Below are 26,067 nucleotides of genomic sequence, written 5' to 3'. Positions count from 1 at the left end.
TATCTTTTATTGAGCTTTTATTATGTGCCAAGCTCTTCACATGCATTATCTCATTTTATTCTTACAGTAGCCCTGTGAGGGCAGCACTGTCAGTATTCACTTTTTCCAGATGAGGAAACAAAGGCTGAGAGAGCTTAAGTAACAGGCTCCAGGTCACATAGTGAGTGGTAAGCCAGGATTCAGACACAGGTGTGAATGATTCCAAAGCCTGGGCTTTGATTTCCTTTTCAGTAAAATCAACTTAGACCATTTTGGGGGCTAAATTGAAACTCCCTGTGTAGCAGCTGTGGTAAACATTTTGTTGTTGAATGCCAAGTTTTGACAATAATTGATGGAATAAATGTTTATGAAATTATTCATATTAATAAATGAGGATGAGATGGGTTAGCAATGTGACTTGCATTTCAGCTTTGCTCTAACATGTATTCTTTCCTCTGGGCTGCAAGTTTATGGGAGGCATTTTTTGTTTGAACCTACCCATAAGGAGCTGACAGTTGCATCCCAACAAAGAGGAAGGGGTGCTTTGGTACATTTTGAAGACATTCTTAGGGTTTAGAAAACACCAGTAGAAAATTTCTTAAACACTTCATGTTTTGAAAATGTTCAGACCCGTGAAAACTCAACAACAAGAACAATACTTTGTTCTTACATTTGTTTTATTCCTTTAGCAGTGCATGTGAAAAGTGATTCATTAAAAATTATTTTCTCTGCTTTTTACTATTATGTCTTGATGGCAAGGGGCCTGGAAAAAGTAAAATAAAGTAGGTGTTACATTTTCTGTTATTTTTTGACACCAAAATACACTTCTCATGGAGACTGATAGGGAATCAACGTGGCAGCAGAACAGAGTTTAGCATCAGGCAAAACTCTATCAAAATTCCCCTCTGTGCCCCATCCCAGCTGTGTGGGCAAGTTACTTAATCTTTCAGAACTTGAACTTGCTCGTCTATAAAATAGAGCTGATAACATTTACCTCTCAGGAAATTTGTTAGTATTGAATAAGAGATCATGTAACGGCCCTGGCACATTGGAGCTGCTCCATAAATGTCCTTTTAAAATAGCAATTGCACGTTTACAGCAATATGATCATTTCAAGGAGAATATTTCTAAATGTGTTTAGTTCCTCCATCTTTAATGTTGCTTGTTCTCACAGTGGAAATTGTGGATTCGGTGGAAGCTTATGCTACGATGCTGAGAAGCATCTTTGATTTCAGTGCACTGAAAGAACTGCTTTCTGGTCCAAACCGATTAAAGATCCGTATAGACGCCATGCATGGAGGTATGGAGCCATTTCTTTTCTGTTCCCTTCCCTCAAAGACATGAAGCAGCTCTCGACTTTGTGTATCATGATGCTTTAACAAACCTTTTCTTAAGACTCTCTCTGTTTGACGGTTTTTAAACAGTTACGTTGCAAAAATTTCAGAGTAATATTCACGCAGATAAAAATCTAATTGTATGCAGGAAAAATTCCTCATGGTAAGGTAGTGTGAAGGTCAGCGTTTCCACATTAAGCATCAGGTTTTAAGTAACAGGCAACTATTTTTGTGTACTCTCCCTCCCCCTCAGAAGATGCCTTACATTCTTCCTAAATGCCCCCATCTATTTCCGAGGGGGCCTGTGGTTTGCTAGATGCGATAAACGTGCCCCTGAGCCCCACACCCCACTTGCCTGCTCCCACATACGCCTTTTCTTAGAAGATGACCAGAGCAAGCTGAGGATTAAATTCAGGAACAACAGGATGTATGTCTCTCCCTCTTCTTCCTCTGTGGGTTGTGTGGCCAGGTCAGTAGAGAGAGCAGCTGTCACCGAACCAGAACCATGAGGTTCTCTTGCATGTAGGGAATTCCTGAGCACTTGAGTTTATTTGTTTTGTAATAATTTACAATTTTAGACTCTTTGAGTCACAGGGATTTTCCCTGGTGTTGGAATCCATCTGCCTGCCTGGTTGTGGAAGACTTTCTGCCTGTGCTTGAACCCTTTCCATGATGCTGTCAGGGCCTTCTGTTACACTGCAAACCCACAGTTAGAAAACTTCTCCTGGTGGGCTGAAATCTTCTGTCTCTGGAACTTCTCCCGTTGGGTCCTAACTTGCCTCTGGAGTCCCATAGAATGGGTCTCCTTCTTGATTCAGACAAAGGCTATTCTGACTTTTCAAAGCATTCAACAGACATGTATTGAGTAGCTACTACATGTATGCTTGGGGGTAGGCAGGGGTTCAGTAGAGACTCTCTTCAAAGAGCTTTGCGATGCTTGGAGAGATGAGGTAGGTAAGAAACCAACCATTGCCAGGCCAGCAGAATGAGGGTTAGGTAGAATTTCAAGTATTCTCCTTGGGGTGTGGAAGAAGGCATAGTTTGACCAAAGGTATCAAGAAAGGTTTCCTGGAAAAAGTGGCAGCCAACTCATCTTTTCTGAAAGAAAGACGTAGGGTGGTGGAGGGTCAAGTGATGGTCATTCCCAGCTGAGGCAGTTGGCTCTAGCAAATGCATGAAAGCTTGAAGATAGAAGTCACATTAGGGGAATGAGCAGAAGCCCGGGCTGGCCTGAGAATGGAGCTTGTGATGGGGTATTTGCTAGTCGCCGCTGGTCACGAAGCTGACTTCTTTCTCCAGGCCTTTAAGTTGCTCCTCGAAAGCCTCAGTTGCCATACCCCTCACAGCCCTGGCTGCCTCGGCCTCATTCTGTGGTGTGTCAGTAGCCTCCTTAACGGGAAGCCCCTAATGGGAGACACGTATTCTATACTGTTCTGACCTCTATATTGGTGTCAGTACCTTCCTTGGTGAAAAAACAATCTCAGCATTTTAGAGATGAACATTCTTGATCGTTACACTAAGTATCACTGTGAAGTGTGTGACTGGTTTTTCCTGTTGTTCATTGTTACTGTTTTTTGTTTGTTTGTCTGTATTCTTTTGATCAGTTTTTCGGATAGCTTGATAGAGGAGAAGGATTAGGGCTCTGAATCCTAGCTCCCACTCCTACTGTCTGTGTAAGTCTGGGCAAATAGCTTCCTCTCAGAACCTCAGTTTTCTTATCTATAAATTGGAGGAAATAATCGTAATACAAGATTTATAAAATGTGTGCCGGTACTGTTCTCAGTGCCTCATATCTATTAACTCATTTAATTCTCACATCAACCCTGTTAGGTAGCTACTATTATTATCCTCATTTTGCAGGTGGGGTAGACGGAGGCACAGCAAAGAGATTAAATAGCTTTCCCCAAATGGCACAGCCAATAATTGGCAGAGCTGAGATTTGAACCCAGACACTCTGATTCCAGAGTCCAGGTTCTTAAGCACTAAGCTGTACCACCTCGTGGGCCTTTTTTGAAGGACTGAGTGAGAAAAGAGTTGAGACGCACCTGGCACAGGTGTGTAGCAGGGCCTTTATAATAGTTCGCTCCCTTCCCTTCCCCCACTCTTTCCCTCATCAATGGCCTCACCCTTTCCAACCTAATCTCTCAATATTCCTGTTTGTAGAACTTTCTACTCCAGACTTATCTCCCCACAAGCCCTTGAATACAGTTTGCATGTTCTCTTTGCCATTCTCCCTAGAACACCTCCACCTTATGTAGTAAGTCCTCACCTCCTGTAGTAAGTTTTATTTTCTGGTTCTTTATTTCACACTCTGCATAGTTGTGGGACCGTATGTGAAGAAGATCCTCTGTGAAGAACTCGGAGCCCCCGCAAACTCAGCAGTTAACTGTGTTCCCCTGGAGGACTTCGGAGGCCACCACCCTGACCCCAACCTCACCTATGCAGCTGACCTGGTGGAGACTATGAAGACAGGAGACCATGATTTTGGGGCTGCCTTTGATGGAGATGGGGTGGGTACAAGTGTTTTTAAGTGAACTCTGATGCAGGTCAGGCCTGATCCTAAAGACGGGGAGAAGGCAGACTGCTTCTACCAGGCCCTGTGGGCCTAGGAGTGCCAGTCAACCTCCTTCATTGCACCTGGAGTCAGGGCTCAATTATTAGAAGACCCTCTTGAACAGAATGAGTCCTTGAAATGGAACCCATGTGTTTAATGTCTGCTAAGAGGGGCAGGGTAGCTGGGGCCTGATTATGATGTCATGACTGGTGCTTCATGAACTAGTTGGGTTCTAGGTACCTGTCCTGAGGTAGGTTTTTGCTCTAAACGAGCAGCTAGCTACTTAATCTCTGGAAAGGGTCTTGGCCTTATAATATGCCCATCTGTTCATTCACATTAGCTGAAAGATGAAACTATAATGAGAGAATTAACATTTTATTCTTAAGCTACAATTAATATTTTAAATAAACACGCACTTTTATTTACATTCATGAGTATATGACAGACGAGGAGGGAAACTGTCTTAGGTTTGTATACTTGATATCTCAGAGATAGTAAACACTACACATATTTACTTAGTTGAAAATATATTTTGGTGGTTGCTATTATTCTTTAACATCATCTAGAATTCATTGTTTCCTAAAAATAGGTTTTCCAATATCAAAATTTGGGGACATTAAAAGGGTCCCTAGCAGACATTATTTGCAATGCATCTTTCTGTGGCAGTGCATGATGGGAGTTTTTCCCTCCATACTCTCAGTTACTTGAGTACTTCTGGTATGTCAGGCACCAAGAGAGCAGTGAGGTGGCAACATATTCTGGTGGGTCCTGCACCACATGGAGGGCCCAAGATTTAGAAGCCTTTCCTTGAGGAAATCTGCTTTGTTCCTTGAAGGATGCCTGGTAGACCTACCAGACTCTAAAGAGCCCATATTTCCTCTCATTGTGATCTCTCCTCTCTTTTGGGAGAGAAGAGAGGTGATTAGTTCCAGAGTTTGGAAAAGGTCAGGGAGGTTACAGTCAGCTGGCCTCTGGAGGGAGAACAGAGGATTCGGCCCAGGAGGAGTTTGTGCTTGCACTTTAATTTAAAACAGTTTTAGCTCTTTTGCACGGAGGTGCCATTGGCCCAGTGGTACTGTACGGATCCATTAGGAATAAAATCCAGTGTTTAGAAGCCAGTATGAATAAATGTATCATAGTTTTAAATTTTATAAAACCTCCATGTAAGATAGTTTGGTTTCTTCAGCACTTTGATTAAAAGATCTTCCTTTGAATTCCCCTTCTCCCAAAGGATCGAAACATGATTCTGGGCAAGCATGGGTTCTTTGTGAACCCTTCAGACTCTGTGGCTGTCATTGCTGCCAACATCTTCAGCATTCCATATTTCCAGCAAACCGGGGTCCGCGGCTTTGCACGCAGCATGCCCACCAGTGGTGCCCTGGACCGGTACGTCTCTCCATTCCCTTGGCTCCCGCCAGGCCCTTCACAGTGCTGGGAACACCCTTCTTCCCTTTTTACCTAGGGCATCTGATGCATAGTATGTGCTATGGAAGTGTTTATTTTATGAAGGAATGGATGAACTTTTTTCTGGATTGGTTGTCCCCTCTCTGTGCCCCCTTAGGAGCATTTCTTCCTGCATTTCTTCCATCCTGGCACTTATTATACTGTGTCCTGATAGCCTGTTTACTTGACTATCTGCCCTGTTAGACTAGAAACTTCTACAGAGAAAAGAATGTCTTATTCACTGTCCTAAACTCTTCCTGATCATGGTGTGCCTCACACACACACACACACACACACACACACACACACACACACATTATTTTTAAAAATGAATGATTGAATGTTAATGAATAAATGAATGGATAGCACTTCGTTGTAGTCAAGACATCATTCTAGAGACTCACTTTCCCTTAGCAGTGTACACAGAGTTTGGGTGAAAGAGCAGTTTGATGTAAGGTAAGTGTTTCAGCAGAACTTTCAAAAAACATTCCTCATCCAGCCCCCATCAGATGCCCATACACACACAAGCATAGTAAATGTTCATTTATCCAAAATCTGAGTAAACGTAAAGCTGAAATAGTTAAAAAAAATGCATTCAGTTTTTGAGAAAGGCGGTACCAGTGACAGTAAACAGTTGATATCTCTGACTTGCTTATTTATTGATTGATTGTATTTCATCTCACTTGCAAAGGCTTTAGGGTAGCTTACGGGATCACATCTAAAACATCTGAAAAGTGTAAGTCATAAATGAGGACCAACCAGGGAGAGTATTAACTAGACCATGTTAGGTGTCCAATAAATGTTTCCTGGATGAATAGATAAAGAACAAGTGAATGAATAAAAGGTCGAGGCCAGGGAGGAAAGCAGAATGTATGTATCTAGGCGCTTACAATCATAATTAATATTAATTGAACATTACCTTATGCTAGACACTAGATATGTTTTAAGTCATTTAATTCTCAGACCGACCCCATGAAGTAAATGCTATATTTAACTCCTCTTTACAGGTGGGAAAACAAAAGAACAAAGAAATTAACTAATTTGCCCAAGGTCACCCAACTAGTAAATGATGGAGCAGAATTTGAACCCAGAACCTTTGCTCCCAACCACTGAGCTATACAGTAGTTATCTATTTCGTGTGTGTGTGTGTGTGTGTGTGTGTGTGTGTGTGTATGTGTTACAGAACTAGTGCTGACTTCAGCTAACAAAGTAATGGCTAATATTCATATAGTAGTTTGTAGTTGACACAGCGCCTTTTTACATTCACCATCTCAATTGATCCTCATAGCAGTCCTTATTTTAAAGAGGAGGAAACCAAAAGAGTAGTTAGCAGTCTTGCCCGGGACCCCACAGCTACATCAGAGCTAGAATTAGAACCTGGTACTTCTGCCTTCACATCCTCCATCCGAAGTCGTGAGCTGGTGTGTGGCCACGCTCTTGTACATTAGACTGATCAGGTCCTGAAATACCTTCTGTGTAGTCCAAAACAGTTTAATTCCAAGTTCTGAAAAAATTGATAATCCACATATAGAATCACAATGGAAAATACCTCATTACCCAGAAAAAAGTTCATTGTACTTTCACAGGTTTCAAAATCATAGATCTAATTTTCCTCAAATATTAGAATTGAAATATGATATTGTGTTGCTAGTGATAAGACAAGCATTTTGGAAAGCACATCTCACTAAAAGAGTAAATGAAATGTAGGTAACTTTTCCTGTTCAAAGGGCAAGGGATTATAAAAACAGTCACTCAAAGGTTTCAAATAGGCTAAGGATAATATAGGGAGAGGTAAAAGATATATTGGAGGGGACAGGGGACCATGCATCAGTGTGGATGCAGCTGGTGCACACGGGAGACCACACTGGGCACTGTCCTTGGGGGGCCTTCCAGGGAAATGAAAGGAGCACTGACTGGGCACCTGGATAGCAGGCATTGGTCATCCTGGCCGTGTGACCTTGTGCTGATCACATAACATTCTGGGTCCTGTTTCCTTCTCAGTAAAATACTGACCTCCCAGACCCAATATTCTATGTCTCTATGACTATAGGTGCATCAAAACATCACTCTCTTATTCACTATGGAATGGTTATAAATACTGTCTGTATCCAAAACATGTGGGTTTAAATGGCCCTCCAAACAGCCTTGCCCATTTTGCCACTGTTGCTTCTTCTAAAATGTTAAACTCAGTGACCTGAATTAATTCTTTCTTCGTCCTCTTTTCCCCCGTCCTCTGACTCCACATATAATAGCACATTGTGTGCAAGTTTTCTCATATGATTTTTCACCAATCTTAGAATTATGTGTACCTCTGAGGAATACTAAATGGGACCCTTGATACAATAATGGTTGCTGTTTTCCATCCCTCACATGGCTATGCTAGCAGTCCTGCTGTGATGTAACTTTGATTTCATGCCTTTGAAGGGTGGCTAATGCTACAAATATCACTTTGTATGAAACCCCAACTGGCTGGAAGTTTTTTGGGAATCTGATGGATGCAAGCAAACTGTCCCTTTGTGGGGAGGAGAGCTTCGGAACTGGTAAGTGTGCAGTCCTGAGCCACCGATTTCTTTCCTGTAAATGCTACTTGCAGTGAAAGCTTAGACTGCTAAAGGCAGCACTGAAATAGCAACAGTAGCTGATGTGTCCTGAATCAAGATACAGCTTATTTATAACAACCCTGATGGAGTGTACACATTTGAAAAGCAATGAGCACATTCTGCCAGGGAGGGCTAATTTTGCTTTCAGAGGATCACATCTACTGAGGCAGGAAGTTTGATCCTTGAGTCTGTGGGGATTAAACAGAGTGATAAACACATTTTTCTTCCCTCGGTGGTCAAGGAAACCTTTATAAATGTTTTCATTTCTAGGAAGAAATATGGTGGAGCGAGTCAGTTTCTTGTTTTTATTTAAGAGAAGGTTTCACCACAGCATTACATCTTCCTCTTTAATACGTTTTCCATAGCAACAGGTTGTGATTTATTAAGGTTAAGTGGAGGGAGACCATTAGGGTGGAACTAAGTTGCTAGGTGATCAAGAAGTTGACGACAAGGATCTATATGTAAATTGTGGTATGATGAAAGAGTAGAACATGGTATGCTTTTGGAGATGTCCCAAGACCCCTAGATCCCACTTTCTATGCTCTCTCTCCTCTCCTATGTCTGTCCAATATCGACCTGAATTCCCACCTCCATGGTCTTTCCTGTAACCCACCCTACATCAGTCTCTTTCTTTTCTAAACATTCATTCAGGCGTGTGGCCCTTTCCCTCATGTTGTCTCCAGCAGCCAGGTTGCCAGCTACTTCAGTGGCCCTATTTCCTCTCCTCCTATTTCCTCTACCCAATATTTTGAAGTAAAAGGACCAATCTTCTGGGTCCTTTAGTACTATTCTTCCATCCTTTAGCAAAGAAAAGATCAAAATCTAGCATTCTATCAACCTTGCCATTAAGTTGCAAGTCATGCTAAGTTAAACAGAATAGAATGCTGATCTCTTTTCCTACAAGTCCTAGGGCAGGGTGGGTAGAATGAGCTGGTAAATTTGAGACACCCATTGACAAAATTCTAAGCAGTTTAATATCCTTGTGGGAGTGGCAATACTTCTTGGTAATGAATTGGCTTGATGGAATTGGAGAGTATTAAGAAAGATGGATGAGTCTGGGGGGTTGAGCGATGTCTACAAAAAAGGCTACATGATTTCCCAAGGTTCTAGGTCTTTGGTAAGAGGTAACAAGTCTACTGCTTAGTCCTTTCCTACCTCACAAAGTAAGGATGATGCCATGTTACTCCATGGCATACTAGATGAATACCCAATGGACCTGTGAGGTGGTCTTCTCCCATGAAATCTCCTCAGTGTTATCCAGTGCAGACTTGGTGTCAATCATTCTTCCCTATGGATGAAGCTGTCTTTGAAGGCAGGCACCATGTCTAAACCTTTGGTTTCCTGACCCCATGTACCTATTTCAGTGCTGAGCCTAGCAAAAAGAGAAAAGTCTAGAACAGGTCTTTCCAGGGTGTTTGGATGTGTGGAAAGATACTAGTTCCATGAAAGAGTTCTGAGTTCAATACAGATTGGGAAACTTGGAATACACCTTTCTGTCTTGGATATTCACGATGATGTTATCATTTGAAGATTCCAAAACATTCTGCTATAAGGAATCCTGTTTGTACAGTTTTACCTAAGCATAGTTAACTGCGATATCTCTTTTTTGTGGTATATCTAGTACCATATTGCCCCACAGACCCATGTGGGTAGCATTGGTCAAGGTGGGTCAGAGTCCTAGAGCCAAGTAGCCGACCGGGTGTTGACTGGCTGGGAACAGGCCTGAAGACAGGACGGCACAAGCTGCTCCTCCCGCGCATGACAGGCCTTCAGATGCCAGAGGGCAGTTCTCAGGTCCTCTCTTCTCTGGCCACCCATCCCTAGTCCTCCAGTCATCCCTCACTTCACGTTGGTTATATACCCAGCATGAGTTTCTTGATGCTTCCCCGTTCACCAATGCCCTTTGAAGAAGATATGTCTAGAACTGAGCCCAAATCCTCCAGGGATTTGACAAGTAAAGAGTAGATGGGATGACTATTTCTAGAGAACTGGACCCTGTAGTTTTCTTGATGTAACTTTCATTTATGTTAGCTTTTAGGACATTTCATAATACTGTTTAGCCCATGTAATGTTGTAGATAATTAAACCCCCTTAAGCTTTTACTTAGGAACATTTGCCAAGAAAAGTCCCCATGTTACGTTTGTGGAACTGATTTCTTTGAACCCAAGTATTAGATTTTAAATTATTTCTTGTTGAAGCTTGTTCTTATTTGTTTACTTATTAACCCACTCATCAAATACTAAGTACCAACCATGGTTTTATCTTCCCTTTGATATCTTTTATATCAAAAGAGAGAATTCATCATAAGAACAATCCACAAACTCATTCTCTCTCTCTCTCTGAAAAAAAGACAATTGTTCTGCAATATTTCTGAGATACGCATTTAAAAAACCAGGCTGCATAGCCATGGGTCTCCACTGCTGAGTGAGTGCAGCTGAACTTATTTAACTGAACTTCTGATCTCCTTATTTATAGAGGAGTTAATTTCCACCTACTATGTCCCTTGTTGGCAAATGCTTCCAACGGTTCCTTTACAGAGCTTCTCAGGATGGACGTTAGTGATTCTACAAGCTTTGAAATATTTGAATTCTGTAGCTTAATTGAGTACAGGGTCATTTATTTGTGTATTTTTCTAGGCGAGAGCAGAGGCAATTTCTCAGGAAAGCCTCCCTAACCTTCCAGAGTGGGTCAAATCCCCTTCTTATTGGACTCCATGGCACCGCATACTTCTTCCTTGCACGTATTACAGCTGTAACTTTACAATTATTTATGATTACTTGAATAACGTCTGTTGGTTCCACTAGATTGTAAGCTCCATGAGGACAGGAGTCACATCTGTCTTGTTCTCCGTCATATCCCCAGAGCCTCCTATAAATCCCAGAATGGACCAGGTGCTCAGCAAACGCTTGTTGAATGAATGGGAGAACACGTTCTTCACTTGGCATCCTCCATTCAGACCAACAGAATCCTGCTGTTGGAAAGGAAAGAACTTTAAACGTTATCCCACATAATTTTCTGTGTGTTGCTGGAGTCATAAATAACCAGTCAGTGCTCTTCTGCTTAAACACCCACCTCCGTGGAGAATGCCCACCTCACCTCTGGCTGCAGTCTGGGACTCTTGTGGAGACTCAGCATCATACCCACTCCATAGTCCAGAGCTGAGGACCCAAGGTCTTTGTGAGACGAGATGACCTTTCATGAAAGAAAAGGAGAAGTTTACTGGCAAAGAGGTGCATAGGAGACAGACTTCAGAACTGGCTCACCAAATAAAACAAACCACTAGCATGTAAAAGCACAAGCCACAATATGACTCTTACCAAGTATACGTTAGTCTGTTCATGGTGGAGAAACAGCAACTGTCTCACATGATCACTGTAGCCACCAAGGCTATGACACTTCCTCAGACATCAGCATTACAAATGCCAGGGATAAAGGTGTTTTTGTTAGGGCACCAGAACTAGACAGGGTGAGCCTGTTGTTTTTGGTTGATCTCATGGAGCAGTTATTTTCCCCCCTAACTGTGGATGCTGATGCACGTGTTTATGCACAAGGGTGGAGGGCAACCTTGCATTCTTGGGAAATTGGGAAGGAAATAGAAAGTGAAGTCACTGAATACAATAGAATGTCACTGCTTTTGAAACTCTTCCTCGGGAAAAGTGGGGGGTCTTGGGAAAGAGGGATAGGAAACCAGGTTGAGGATTAACTTGGTATCATGTGGAAATATGCCAGTAAATTCTGATCTGGTTGGGTCCAAAGGTTAGCAATATTTTTCCCCCATCCCATCTTGAAAAGGTCCTAGTGATGATATATTATATAGGAGTGATATCTTGAAGAAGTACAGCATTCATGCTTTGCAGATTTCTTTTAATTTTAATTTCTTATGAAAAGTCCTTCGTATTTGTACTTCTTTTCATCAACTCATTCCTCAAATGTTTATTGAGCTTTGACTGTATCCCAGATACTGAATTAGGTTCTGGGAACACAGTGTTAAGCATAACCTCCCTGTGGAGGACTCCGTGGAGACCACATTTGGGGAAGGAAATCGGACCCTGACCAGGCTATTACAAGTGTAATAGAAAGTGATAGAAACTGAAGTACAGGGTGCTCTGGGAACTGTATAGTCAGGGCGCCTAACCTGGTTCTGTGGTGTAAGGGATTAGATGTCCTATCTACTTCTCTGCCTGCCCTGATTTGCATACCTACTGAGTACATTTTCCTGTAGGTAAAGCCCCCGCAGGAAGGTTAGAGCATCCCGTCTCTGGAAATTTCCCAGGCAGAACACCCCAATAGAACTAGGCTGATACCCTAATTATAACTAACTCAGTTAAACTGTTACCTGCATGTCTGTCTCCCTCATCTGTACATCTGTGCTCATCTGTGAGGGCAGGGAACGTATCTTATTCATCTTAGTATTTTCTCATATACTTGGAACATGGTAGGCACTGATTCAAATTTGTTGAGTATCAAATGGAGTTTGGGTTAAGACACGTTTCCTGCCTGTCAGGCGCTTACCAATTTCCTCCAAAGGAAACAAATTTCCAGGGGCAGTCATGAAGCAGCGCAGGATGAATTGATAAATGGAAAGTTTGGGGGTTGCTGAGGCGGAGCCCCCTTGAAGGCCGGAGTGGTCTGGAAAAGGCTTCCTGAGGAGCTTATCTGCCCTTTCACAGGGAAGTCATTTGTTCAGTGGAAGCCAAAGAGGACAGCACTGTGGACAGAGCACGTCTGCTGGACCTCCCAGCCAGTCAGCTGAGGTCTGGGCATTCTCTGGGCAAACCTGTATTGAGAGCTGACTGCACGCCAGCCACGAGCCGGGGATACAATTCTTGGCGTAGGTTGGGGTAAGAGCAGACAGGGTGTGATAGAATAGGGGTAAAGACAGAGGGTAACAAGTAAGGCATCCTAGATAAGGAGGAAGTTGAAAGTAGTTGCAGGAGATGTTAGCCAGGCTAATAGGTATATGTGGGGTGGACATTTCCAGGCATGTTTAGGAGATTGAAGGAGAGATAGAGATGGTCAGAGAAAGAGAGAGAGACAGAGAGACAGAGGTAGACAGATCGATGCTAGGGTTTTCAGAGAACTCTGTGGAGCTTTTTTTCCGCTGCCGTGGTCCATCCACAGGCTCTGGCCTGGCAGAGGCAGGAGCCCAGGCACTCCTGAGATGCTCGTACTGGTAAATGAAACCTAATCCCTAAACTATTGGCTCTTGGCTCCCTGAGCAAAGGTTGACATTTTTCTTGGCTGAGACCAGAGTGTGCCCTGACTGAGCAGAGTTTATACATATCACAAGGTGCTGATTAAGCCAAAGTCAAGTGACAGGTGTTTGAAGATGCTGAAAGGGCAGAATCCCCATAGGCTTCGTTGGTCCCTGACCTGGACTAAGTATGAAAAGACCTGAGGCAAAACTCCTGTCAGCTAGGATCAGTGGTGCTTGCTGATAGTTTTCCCTTTCCTTACACTTCAGTGGGATTGGCTTTTTTTTTTTTTTAATTAAAAAAATGATACCAGTAATTCACATTCATAATAAGAAAAAATTAGATAAGGAAGAAGAGAAAAGCACTGTATTCACACTGCCCAGAAAAAAAGAACATATTGGGTTATATTCCATTTTCTTTCCCAATATGTAGAGTTAAGGGACGTTATTTTTGAAAGCTTAATGAGGTAGTAGAAAGTGTTAATTTTCCCTAAAAGTTTTTTTATTTTCCCTTATTAATAATGGTATCTTGCATTTATATTGTACTTAACAATTTATAAACTATTTCCACTATCGCAGTAAAGTCTTAAAATTGTGTGAGAAAGGTGGCATTATCCCCATTTTACAGTTGAAGAAACTGAGGCTTGGAAAAGTTAAGTGACTTGTCCAAATTCAAGCAGCTTATAAGTAAGTTTCAGATTTAGGTTTTCTGACTCTTAAGCATAAAACATTTTCCATTGAACAACAACTGCCACAACTGCAAAAACAACAGTAGCTTGAGAAACACATATACACACCATTGCCTTTTTTCACTACTAACTTGTCATCATTCGTTAGAACCCTAAAGAAAATGAAATTTACCCAGACATCCTGAGTATTCATCAGAGTTACCTAGAGTTTTGAGACATCCAAGGTGATTAGTGAGATTAATGAGAATTTTCAAAGAGACTGGGGATTGTGTAAATGGAATAGAATATTTATTTCTATTATCCAAGGCAGATGATTTGTTTATAATATTAGGTGTGTGATTTAGTTATCTCCAAGTAACTTGGTCAGAGTTGGGTGAGATTTTTAGATTTTATTGTCATTTCTACATAAAGGAAAAAGCCAATTCATTACTTAGAATAGGAAAAGCACAAAGGAACACTGCCCCCTATGCTTTCAGTCCAGCCACATCCCTTCCGCCTCCCCCCACCCCACCCCCAAGAAAAAAGAAAAGAAAAAGGAAGGAAGGACAGAAAAACAACCAAACCTAGGGGCTCACAGATGAATAATTCCAAGCTGTACGCTTCTGTCATGAATTCTCAGTGTACTGGGGAAGCTGCCAGGATCTTACTGCCCAGGGTAAGCTATTGCCAAAACATATCATCACTTGCAAAAGCTGTAGGAGCCAGAGAGCTAACTTTCTGTTCCTTGAAATAGCACTAAAGGCAAATAAAAGTCCATAGCTAATAAAATTAGGTTAACATTTCTTAAATTTGTTATATAAAGTGCTAAAAGTATTGTCTGATATTTCTAGTTTGCCAGCATCCAGGTTTTGAGAACTGCTGTTTCTAAAAGTAGTGTCTTACTGGAGAGGGACTCTTTTGGGGGAAAAAGTTGTATATTTTTATGAACCAAAAAGAGAAAGAGAAGATGTTGGAGTAGATTATGAATTGATTAATTCATTTATGAACTCCTTCACAATTAGTTATTTAATATATTCCGTGTGCTATGCTAGCCACCAGACTAAGTTACAAGGATATAAGAGATGCCTCCAAGACATACATGGATAGTGGGGTAAAAGGCTCATAAATAGATGGCTGAGGCTCAAGGAGTGTGGCGCCGCACCACATGTTTTGAGCAGTTGCTATACAAGAAGAACAAGTAGCTCATCACTGTCCAGGGAAGTTGGGAGCTAGTCTCAGATAGGAGAGGACATTTGAGCTGGGTCTAAAAGGATGAAGAGAGGAAGGAAACAAACTTACCTCATGCCTCATCGCCAGCATTGTGCTAGATACTCTCACAGTTGTAAGGAGAATAAGACCCAGTGGGAAGTCAAGAAGGACAGAGAGGTACATAGAAAAATTCAAGGCATGATAACATGTAAAACATTATTAGAGGGATTGTATCGAGTCCCATTCAGAAATCAGAAAGTAAAGCTCAATATTGTCTGCTCTTTGTAGAATAAGGAAGTTAAAGGCCAAAAAATGAGAGTTCTGTTCCCCATCAGGCTCTTGGGAAAGGGTCTCCATGCATAGAAGCACATCCAAAGGAGCCAATTTGTTATTTTTGATAAAGAGTTTAGCAAGGACCTTAGCGGGAGACAGACGTGCCATAGTTTATTTAACCAGACCCCTTTTGGTTAAAGAAAGATATCCTAGAATTGGAGTTCCTGGATCCACAAGTAGGTCCATTTTTAAGCCTTTCATACTTTTTGCCAAATTGCTCTCTGGAAGGACAGCAGCAGCATGTTGGAATCCCATTTCCCTTATACCTCCCCTGATGCTAGGTGTTCTCATTTTTAAATCTATGGCCATTTGTCAAACAAGCAGCAGTTTCTTATTGCGGTTTTAACTTTAATTTGTCTTCTTAAAAATAATACAGCTTTTTATTATGTAAATTGGATACCTATATTCATTCTTCGATGAATTGCCTATTTATATCCTTGGCCTGTTTTTCTATCGAGATTTTACTTTTTTCTTATTAATATATAAGAACTTTTTCTATATTGAGTGTTTTAAATATCTACTTTATATTGCAAATGTGTAGTTTTTTTTTTTTTTTAGTTTACCAATGGCCTTTTAATTTTATCTATAGTAGTTTTGCTGATAGAAATGCTAATTTTTAAGTAGAAAAATACATAGATTTTTTTTCTTTATGAATTCTGAATTTATATGTATTTGCCATCTCTAAGATTTTAAAAAATTATATATATCTTCTAATATTTAAAGGTTTTCAGTTTTTATATTTGAATGTATAATTCATCTGGAATTCTTTTTTGTATGGTGTTCTATAGGGAAAAAACTGATTTCTTCCCAACTGTTTAGCTAGTTAGACAAATACTACTTAAAAAGTAATCCATTCTTTCCTACAGCCTTAAAGTGACACCTTTATCATTTATTCAAGTCTCATATGTGTTTGGGTCTCTTTCTGGGTGCTCTCTTTTGTTCCGTTAAGCTACCAGACTATTTTAGTTATTAAAAATTCACAGTGGTCATGTTCTTTTGTTTTTTCCACTCACATTCATACTTCATAATTGATACATCAAGTTCCACCAAATTATTCCACTGACATTTTTATTAGCATTTGCCTTAAATTTCTAAATTACTTTGGGAAGCATCACCTTCTTTTCAGTAGTATGTGGCTTTATTCAATATGTGGTTTCTTCCATGTATTCAAGTTCCTCAGTAAAGTTTTATGACTTTTTTGCTTGGATCATATTTACTGTTGAGGAGTTTATTCCCAAATATTTTGGAGAAATCACGTTTCTCACAGCCGCATGCTGTCCCCCTGACCAGGTTCTGACCACATCCGTGAGAAAGACGGGCTCTGGGCTGTCCTTGCTTGGCTGTCCATCCTAGCCACCCGCAAACAGAGTGTGGAGGACATCCTCAAAGATCACTGGCAAAAGTATGGCCGGAATTTCTTCACCAGGTAAGCCACAGCCTGGCTGGGTACAGAGGTAGCATGGGGAAGTGGACAGAGAGAATTCTCATGCATACAAATTCTTTCCTGTCTTAAGTGATAATAAAACCTGAGTTCCTTCAGCCTCTATCAATTGGGGATTTTTTTTTTTTTTTAATTATTTATTTATTTATTTATTTTTAGCTGTGTTGGGTCTTCGTTTCTGTGCAAGGGCTTTCTCTAGTTGCGGCAAGCGGGGGCCACTCTTCATCGCCGTGTGCGGGCCTCTCTTGTTGCGGAGCACAGGCTCCAGACGCGCAGGCTCAGTAGCTGTGGCTCACGGGCCCAGTTGCTCCGCGGCATGTGGGATCTTCCCAGACCAGGGCTCGAACCCGCGTCCCCTGCATTGGCAGGCAGATTCTCAACCACTGCGCCACCAGGGAAGCCCAATTGGGGATTTTTAATATAATTCAGTCAGGGTCGAGATGAAGTCAACTTTTATGTTAGCCGTAAAGAACGAGGCTTAAAATTTTTAGTTAACATATTCAAAAGAATGAATGTTTCGTCAGCCTTTTAAATGTGCCTATCAGGTGGACATGATAATAACATTGGATTTGGATTCAGAAGACTGGATTAGAATTTTATTTCTGCCTCCTAGTAGATTGGGAAGTCATTTAACCTCTTTCTGTACTCAGTTTTCTCATTTGTAGAAATGGAAATAACAGTCTAGCTATTGAGTGGATTAAATGAAATATGAGTCTGAAACTGTTCTATAAACTCTGGGACACTGAAAGTATGGAAACTTTTTCTGAAATTATGGAAACAATTATGCTTAGTCTAAATCAACTTTTCTGACTCATTAAAATAGGTCCCCAAAGGCTGTGTAATTATCAATACTTCATTCATTGATTCAATATATATTGACTGTGTATCTACTTTCTGCCAAGCACTGGGGATTCATCAGTGGACAAAATACTTAGAATAGTTAGTAAGTCTTCTTTACCATACATACTTCTATTTTTAAGAAGCATTAACATTTTTTTCCAGTTGTACTTTTCACTAATTTCAATTTGCCTTTCCCCCAGTAGGTGTAAAAATCTAATAATTTTTTTCCTGAACCTCACTGTTCTAATTATGGAAAATAAATATGAGGAAAAGCATATTAAATAAATTATTTATGTAAGAAGTACAAAGGTATTATTTCTCTGAACCTCAGTTGCCTTCTCTATAAAATAGGTGAGTTAGACTAGAGAATTTTAAAAATATATCACAGATTTAATGGTCCATGATCTTTGGATAGTCAAGAAAGAATTCAACCTTCAGGAACTTGACCTCCTTAATCAGAATCCTTTTTTTTGACTTTGGACAAGTATATTGCTATCTTCCTCCCTCAGGTTATTCTTTTGTGGAAGGTATAAGTAGTATCTGCCACATGGTACCGCACAGTAGCCCTGGTAACCAAGGCAAGGATCTCTACTTTCTAAGAACCAGAAAAATCTGGTAATTCAGAACAGCAGTCATGAACTCTCTAGAGCCTAAAGGATCATGAAGGCAGGACCATATCTGTTTTTGTAATCCATGGTATCACCAAACACCAATTCATAGTGACATTGTGTAAATATGCTTTGAATAGATAAATGAATGAGTTAACAAATGAACAGTAGCCAGAGTGGAATAAGGTTAGGAGGGTTTGTTCAGAGAGGGTCACTCTAGAATCAGTTAGGAGTCTCCATCTAAAATCTATCTTAACATATTTTTATTAATTTCAAATAACTGCTAACCAAGTATTACAAATAAAGTCCTCAGAACCTGAATTTATGGTTAGTTAAGACTCCATTATACCCTCCATTTATTTAACAAAAGTGCTTTTTGCATGCATTGTTTCATATCAGCTTCGAAAACAGTTATTGATAAGGCAACTGAGATTCTAAGACATGAAGCAGCTTTCCCATAGTTGCACAGTTAGTAACCAATAAAGGCTGGGTTCATAGCTCATTCTGTCTGATTCCAAAGCCCAGATTCTTTCCATTATACCCCTCTGTGCCTAGGATTTATAGAACATTTCCCTCAAACACCCAAAGGTCACAGATGTAAAGCACAAACACCTGGTTGTAATTTTTTGCTGTTTATCATTTTAACTGGGGGAAAGAGCTGACTTCAGGATTAAGGGGACTGCTGTCCTTGATTCATAGAATCCTGGAGCCAGAATAGTTGGCCTTAATTCCCTGGTATTTCTCATGTCTCAGAGGTGTCTGCTTGCACATATCATGTTTGTTTCACTATTGCAAATAAATATAGACTCTGCTATCTTGAGCCTCTAAAAAAGAACTCTCTCAAGAGGGTGTGTGCCACTAGGACAAGAAAAGCCACCTGTAAGAGTCTTTAACCTCATAAGAAAGAAGTCAAGAACAATTCTTGGAGGAAAAGTTTAACAGTCATAGAATTTCATTTGTGATGTACTTTTTTTTTCCTTGGCCCTTTTGCATCCACACCAGGCCTCCTCTGTCTGGGTGAATGCTGTGGACCCGGAATCCACTCTCACTGAGAGGAGGGAGACATTTCAGGTGTAAAGAGTTAGGGCTTAAAAAAAAAAAAAAGAGTTAAGGCTTGGCTCCTTCATTTGGTCAGTGAAGAATTGGCCTTACTTGAGGAAGCTCCTGGGGAGACTGGAACTCTCCTTAGCCAAAATCTCAGCAGCCTCAGGCAGGTCCCAGACTGGGAGCCTTCCCAGCATTTATCCCAAAGAAGCTCCAGCAGTTTGGAAGAGCAGTGCCTGAGTCATGTGTGCCTTTATGCAGATAACATTGCTTTTGTTTCTACATCCTCAGGATGTGGTGATTACATGTTAGATAATATCTCTCAAAAGCCTTTGAAGCTTCTAAGAGCTTTATTCTGTAGAAGAGCCAAGATGGGAGTTTTCTGCTTATTCAGAAGCTCCTAACCCTTTCCTGAAACCCTCCAAACCCTTCTTTTCATCCCTCATCTGCTGCATCCCCAGAGAATGACACGCTCATATTTCTGCCAGCTTCTTCTGAAGTTAGATGGTTTGGGGGAGGGCCAAACAAATGCTGTAGAAAGTGGTGATATAAGTTGGTGTGATCTGAAGTCAGCCCACAGGCCTCACTCAACTTTGTGATTTCTTCCAGGTATGATTACGAGGAGGTGGAAGCCGAGGGTGCAAACAAAATGATGAAGGACTTGGAGGCCCTGATCTCTGATCGCTCCTTCGTGGGGAAACAGTTCCCAGTGGGAGATAAAGTTTACACTGTGGTGAAAATTGATAACTTTGAATACAGTGATCCGGTGGATGGAAGTGTTTCAAGAAATCAGGTAGGAACAGACATATGTGCAATGTGGGAGAGAAGCCTCGGAGCTTCGTCTCTAAAATCTCAAAAGAAAAAAGAAAAAGGCTTCTTGGTCATTTGTCCTTTGCTGCCCTGTTTTCTCAAGTGGCTTTCTGCTGAGTCACACATGATTTGCACAGGTACTTGTAGGGAAAATGGTTTTTGCCCTGATTCTACGGACACCCCTATGCCCTCATTCTGGGATTCTTAGTCTAGACTTCAGAAAGACTTTTACATTCTCCAGAATTCTATGCAAGAGGTCATGTTGAATGTGTGCGCAGAAAAGAGCCCTAGAATCTTAAAAAGATGGAGAACTGCTGCCTTAGACCTCAACCTCCTTCTTCTCTCTCAAGAGCTTGTAGCAGAATGCCGGCGTGGCATGAGAGTAGCCTCTTCATAGACATTTCTGTGATATGTTCTGATTTCTAAAAAAGAAGAAAAAAATAGACAAGGCATTTGCAGACTTAGAAACATTCACCGTTATTACTGTAGCACGTGACTCGCAGCTGACCCTAACACAGCAGCACGTAGGAGGACATCACAGTTGAGACCCTGGACCGTGTCTGGATATGTACAGAACTGTTAGCGTTTCCCTCACTGGGCGCCAGGCACCCAGGGTGCAGGCTGGGTCAGCCCTTCTCCAGGCTTCTCACTAACACCCGGGCCCAGGCTCCTCTCTCCTCTGGTTCTGTTGTTGTTGTCACAGAATGGACTCATAACTTAGAAACAGAGATAAGAAAGAGGGAGATAAGATTATGCTATAGCTGTCCAGTTAGCTTTTTTTCTGATCCAGACCCAGATTTTTGGCTGGGTCCTTCTCAAGGCATCCAGCAGGCTTTGAAGGAGTTGGGCTGCAGGACTTATTTAAAGTCTCTCTCTGGAGAGCAGGTAGTGGACGAGTGGATGGAACATGGCCACAGTGACCCTCAGTGCCTGGAGTCTCCCTTTGTCAGAATTCTGGCCCCGTGGCTTTTCTTCCTTATGCTTTTTCACCATCTGTGAGAACTTTGGGTCTAGTATGGATGATCGTAAATGATGTCTGAGATAATTAGAAAAAGAGAGGCCTGAGGTGGAGGAGGGGGTGGGTGTAGGAAAGGGGAGGGTGGGGCCCGGGGGGTGGCAGAGCAGAGCAGAAGATTTTGTGGTGAAGCCTTCAGAGAGAGAACAGACCCTTAGGCAAAGTAAGCCCCGACTCTGCGCCGCATCCAGCACGCACCAGGAGAGAGGGGGGATGCTGAGGTGTGCCTGGGAGGGGCGTCGGCATGGGCACGGGCACTGTGCTCTGTGCTCAGAGGAAGAAGTCAGCAGCTCCACGTTTTGTAATCAGAAAGTCTGAGCGTTTAGATGGAAGACCGGGGAGGAGGGAAAATCTTCTGAAGTAGATATAGCATCTGCAATCAAGTGAAAAAAATTTAGAGGCTTCAAGTTGAAAGTTGTGGGAGAAGGAGGCCAACCCTGGTATGTGTCTAGAAAGCAGGAAATGGTAAACGGGTATTAACTGTATCCTCCCCATGTTGACTAAGTGGGAATGTACTCTGTGTATTTCATCTGCTGTCTTCAGTGCTGAGTGGCATGGTTAAACCCTGGATTGGGTCTGGTGACAAACGGTAGATGAGAGGTAGTATCTTTCCTTTTGGTTAGGCCATCGGCTTATGCAAAGTTCTTTTTATGGAAGAACTGACAGACTCATCAAGACTGAAGGGTCTTCAGATAACTGTCTTGCCCAGCCTTCTTACCTCAAGAGTCCCCAGCCTTTTTTCCCTGAATCAAGATTATTGAGGACAAGAGATGCGGCCAGAGAGGGAAGGGGGAGGGCAGGAGATAGAGGGGCGGGGCTTGGCATTGCACCCACATGGGCCCTGCTTTGAGTCATCAGGCATTGGTGGAGACTGACCGCTGGATCTGGCTCAATAGGTCGGAATAGCTGGCCTCTGCCATTTGGGGCACATGGCCCCCCATTCTATTTTGAGGCTCTCCATCAGTGTTTTGCAAAGAGTTCTTCCTCTGTTCCACCTGAAACCTCCTCTGCTCTGGTTTCAGCCCATTCTGTCCGTGTTTCCCTCCTGATCTGGAAATCGGATTTCCGTATCTAGCAGCTTATTTATTTATTAACTTATTTATTAGGCTTCAAACTGGAATGGTTAGTCCATAAATCACAGGGAAGCGGGATGGAGAGGGCAGGGCTTGTGTCAGCCAACCTCCCCAGGATCCTGTCTCCCGCCTGACCCTGGGGATGCTTCTCCCCCATGAACCCAACCCCCACTGGCTGGATGCAGTGACAGGCTGACCGAGGGCAGACTCACAGGGCTCAACTGCGGCCGTTTCTCAAGGATCTAATCCTCCGATTGATCAAGTACGGATGAAATTAGATCTCCAAATGGACCCCTCATAATTTGTCAGCCTTCAATCTTTCTTACAGCATGTGAGGAAAAAAGAAACTCTGTTACCTTTCCCAGGGCTTGCGGCTCATTTTTGCAGATGGTTCTCGCATCATCTTTCGACTGAGCGGCACCGGGAGTGCAGGCGCCACCGTTCGACTGTACATCGACAGCTATGAGAAGGACATCGCCAAGATCTACCAGGACCCCCAGGTAATGCCCAGGCCCTGTGGCCCGGCTAGTTCTTTCTGTTGGAGGGAAGGGTAGTGGCTCCATTGTGCCTGTCATCACAACCCGTTTCTCAAATGATCAGACAGGTGGGCTCACTTTCCTCCACGTCTCCTTCAGTGCATCAGAAAACAATAATAGCTAACAATTATCTGAGCATTTTCTATTCATCAAGCTCTGTTCTAAACCCATTACCCAAATGGATATACTCATTTCATTCTCAAATCTGTTATTCTTATCTATTAATATCGCTTCTACAGATAAGGAAACGGAGGCTCAGAAAGGTTAAATAATAGTTAATAGGTTCACACGCCTGGTTAAGTGGCAGATTCAAGAGAACTAATCTTTAAAATCAGCCCCTGATCTGGTGTTCTGGTCTGTCACTGATTATTTGCCACTTTGCTTGGTCTCATCTCCTGCCCTGGCAGAACATACACTGGCTCTAGATTTGGTCGGGGCTAGGGGGTAGGCAGGGAGAGACTGTTTCATGGCGCAGAAAGAAAGGTCTTTACGGGAGAGTCTTCGGACTTGCAACCTGTGTTTTGGGGTCCCAGCCCCACCCAGAGTGTCTCCAGAAGTATGTTAGGGTGAGGAGGGGCCCTGGGAGCCAGAGGTGGAACAGAGAACTTGGAGGACAGCCACCCAAAAGGGGAAGCAGGAACACACAGGGGAGAGTTTCCCCACGTGTGTTCCTTGTTTTGGGAACTGCTCCCCAACCAGAGCTCCAGAGCCAAAACCAGTTTAGGAAGTGCTGGGGTACGTTAGCCCCGTCTTGGCAGCTCACAACACACACCTCGCCTTAAAGCTCGGAGCAGACTTGCAGTACAGATGCCTGTTTAAATAATGTTCGCCATGTCTGTTCTCCCACAAAGCCTTTTCCCTTTTAACACCAAATTAGAATCCTGTGAAACTCATTTGGAAACCCCCGGCATAGTGATTTTGATCTCTCTAACCCATTTTGGAGTTAGATCTTGTTTTAAATTCAGTTCCTTAATAACTGTGTATCCCTGGGTAAGTCTTTTCAATGTTCTGAGCTTTGGTTTCTTTGTCTGTAAAATGGCAGAATGCTACTTACCTCACAGAGTTGTTATAGGGATTTAAGGAGATGATGAAGGCAAAATTCTGAACACTGTGCCTGACATATGGAATTAGCTTTTGAGGAAAAGTGGCTCTCACAATTGTTTTTATTACAAAAAGAGAGAAATGAGAGGATGCTTCACTTTTACAGTTTTTCCAGTGGCCAGACATTAGCTCCAGTTATCGCCAGATTGCTGTGGTGTTGAGACATCCCTAAAACTAAAATCAAAGGCGATGGTGTCTACATTGTAGATCCACAGAATAATAGAGCAAGAGCAAAAGAGGAAGGAAGTTGTGTTTCTCTGTCTTAATACCTGACACATGGTAAATACAAAGAATGAGTGAGAGTTAAGTTTCGTCTGAACCATAGTCCTCAGGGAGTGGGAGGGCCCTGAAGGATGCAAGGTGCCCACATGCCCAGGTGTACCACCATTCTATCTGGGGACGTGCCTTTCCCTACTCTAGAGCTGCTGGGCCTCAGCCTCAGCACTTCATTGGGACTGTTGGAGCCCCAAGGGGAATGGCAAGTGGTATGTCAGTGTGTGCAGTGGTTCTCCAACTTTCTTCCAGGTGTAATGAGTTGGTAGAGATTTAGATGAGGGAAAGCAACAGTGGTCAGTAGAAAATGTACTACTCTTGGCTCTGTCCTTGAATCACTTGGTCAAATCACTTCACTTCTTTGGGTATCAGTTTCCTCATCTATAAAATGGGCAGTTCAACTAGATACATAGTTTTCTTTTTTTAATATTAAAATATTTATTTATTTAAGCAACAGCAGTATTCTTTTTTTTCCCTTAAGTGAGAGGTAGATGGGAGGGTGGTATATTTTGAAAAGACTTCTTTGGGTAGAGTGTGGGAGACAAATGGGAGGATGCAGAAGCGGATGCTGAAGCACAGTTGTTCCAGGTAAGAGGGAAGCCTTGGTTTAGCGAGAGCTGTGGCACTGGGATGGAGAGAACTGGGTGACAATGGGAGAGAGGTAGAAGATAAGTCACTTAGGCTGCTGGTGGGTTGGCCAACAGGAATGTGAGGGAGGAAGGTGTCAAGAATGGCTCCTAGTCATTCATTTGCTTTATGTACTAGATCATTGACCGAAATAGGGAGTGCTGGAACTAGGTTTTTTTGTGAAGAAAGAACATGTCTTTGTTTTTAGACTTACAGAGTTTGAGGAGCCTTTGGGTTATCGGAGTAGGCCATCAGACATGGGTCTGGAGCTCGAGGCCTACTCAGGGCTGGAGCTATGGATCCGTGTCTAGAGAAAGTGACGGCAAAGGTTTTTCTCTTTGTGTCTCCCTCAGGTCATGTTGGCCCCCCTTATTTCCATTGCCCTGAAGTTGTCCCAACTCCAGGAAAGGACGGGACGCACTGCACCCACTGTTATCACCTAAGAAGACAGGCCAGATGCGGCACATCCCTCCACCCCAGGCCCTCCGAGTCAACTGATTGAAGAGCATGAACAGAAACAAAGTGTATTCACCCAGGCTTTTTAGGATTCGGTTTTTCCACTAACCAGTCATTGACAAATGGTACAATTCCAAGGCATTGCCAATTGATATGCCTGTAGGAGCCATGCGGGAAAGAGAAAAAAAAGGACCCAGGGGCTTATACTACTGTCAGTTCCTTTTCGTGTCCTCGTGCGCCGCTGGTGTGTGGGTGTTTGTCTCCTTAGCACCAGGTCCTGTTTACAGTACAGTGGAAGATGGAGGTTGAGCATCAGCTCCTGAGGCTAATTTCCGTCCTTAGGATCCACCCGTGAAATGACAGTGCAAGTTCCTTTCTCCTTTGTGAGCCTTTCCCCCCATTTACTGTTTACATATAATCCAGCAAAATGCAGTTTCTGGTGCCTTCTCTCCAATCAGTTCTTTCCTCAGACTGAGACGTACTTGTCTACAGAGTTCTGCCTTGTTCTGCAGCGTAGTCCCATTCACGCAAATATTTTGGGATATTAAAGCAACATAAGCTACCATTTCTTGATGTCTTTTTTTTTTCTTACAAAACGCTCTTTTGATTTCCGAAAGAAACCAGATTTTTTTAGAGGGGGTGGGTGGTATTGTATTTTGTTTGGATGTCCTAGCTAGAAAAAAAATGTTCTCTGTGCTTGGTTTAAAATTAGACTCAAGAACTGTAATTTCAAATCTTAGCAGGGTCAGCTGAGCCCTGGTTCCTTCTGAGGTGGATAAATTAAGCTTGACATGGTTAACTTGGAACAAGGAAAAGGAAGATAGTGTTCAGGAGATCTTAAATAGCAAAGCACTGCCTTGTGCCTTGTGGTGCTGAGATGCCACCCTGCCTGTTGAGGGGACAGAAGCAGAACTCTTGGAATCTGAGAG

At 42.4% G+C, this 26,067-nt stretch overlaps 1 protein-coding gene across 1 annotated transcript in view; it reads left to right on the top strand.

The window, feature by feature from the left end:
- PGM1 (phosphoglucomutase 1) overlaps nt 1-25,697 on the top strand; it is a 58,681-nt gene extending 32,984 nt beyond the window's left edge. Inside the window, exons 4-11 of the mRNA XM_061184087.1 lie at nt 1,154-1,279; nt 3,633-3,823; nt 5,099-5,253; nt 7,735-7,850; nt 16,605-16,740; nt 19,857-20,040; nt 22,511-22,645; nt 25,036-25,697. Of these exons, the coding sequence (XP_061040070.1) occupies nt 1,154-1,279; nt 3,633-3,823; nt 5,099-5,253; nt 7,735-7,850; nt 16,605-16,740; nt 19,857-20,040; nt 22,511-22,645; nt 25,036-25,125 (1,133 nt within the window). The 3' untranslated portion in view covers nt 25,126-25,697. The remainder of the gene's footprint in view (nt 1-1,153; nt 1,280-3,632; nt 3,824-5,098; nt 5,254-7,734; nt 7,851-16,604; nt 16,741-19,856; nt 20,041-22,510; nt 22,646-25,035) is intronic.
- Nucleotides 25,698-26,067: the final 370 nt, after the last annotated feature.

Source organism: Eubalaena glacialis, chromosome 3 (genome assembly GCF_028564815.1).
Source record: "Eubalaena glacialis isolate mEubGla1 chromosome 3, mEubGla1.1.hap2.+ XY, whole genome shotgun sequence".
Taxonomy (NCBI): domain Eukaryota; kingdom Metazoa; phylum Chordata; class Mammalia; order Artiodactyla; family Balaenidae; genus Eubalaena; species Eubalaena glacialis.
Note: the sequence above shows the minus strand (reverse complement) of the source record. Positions and strands in the feature narration are given on the sequence as shown.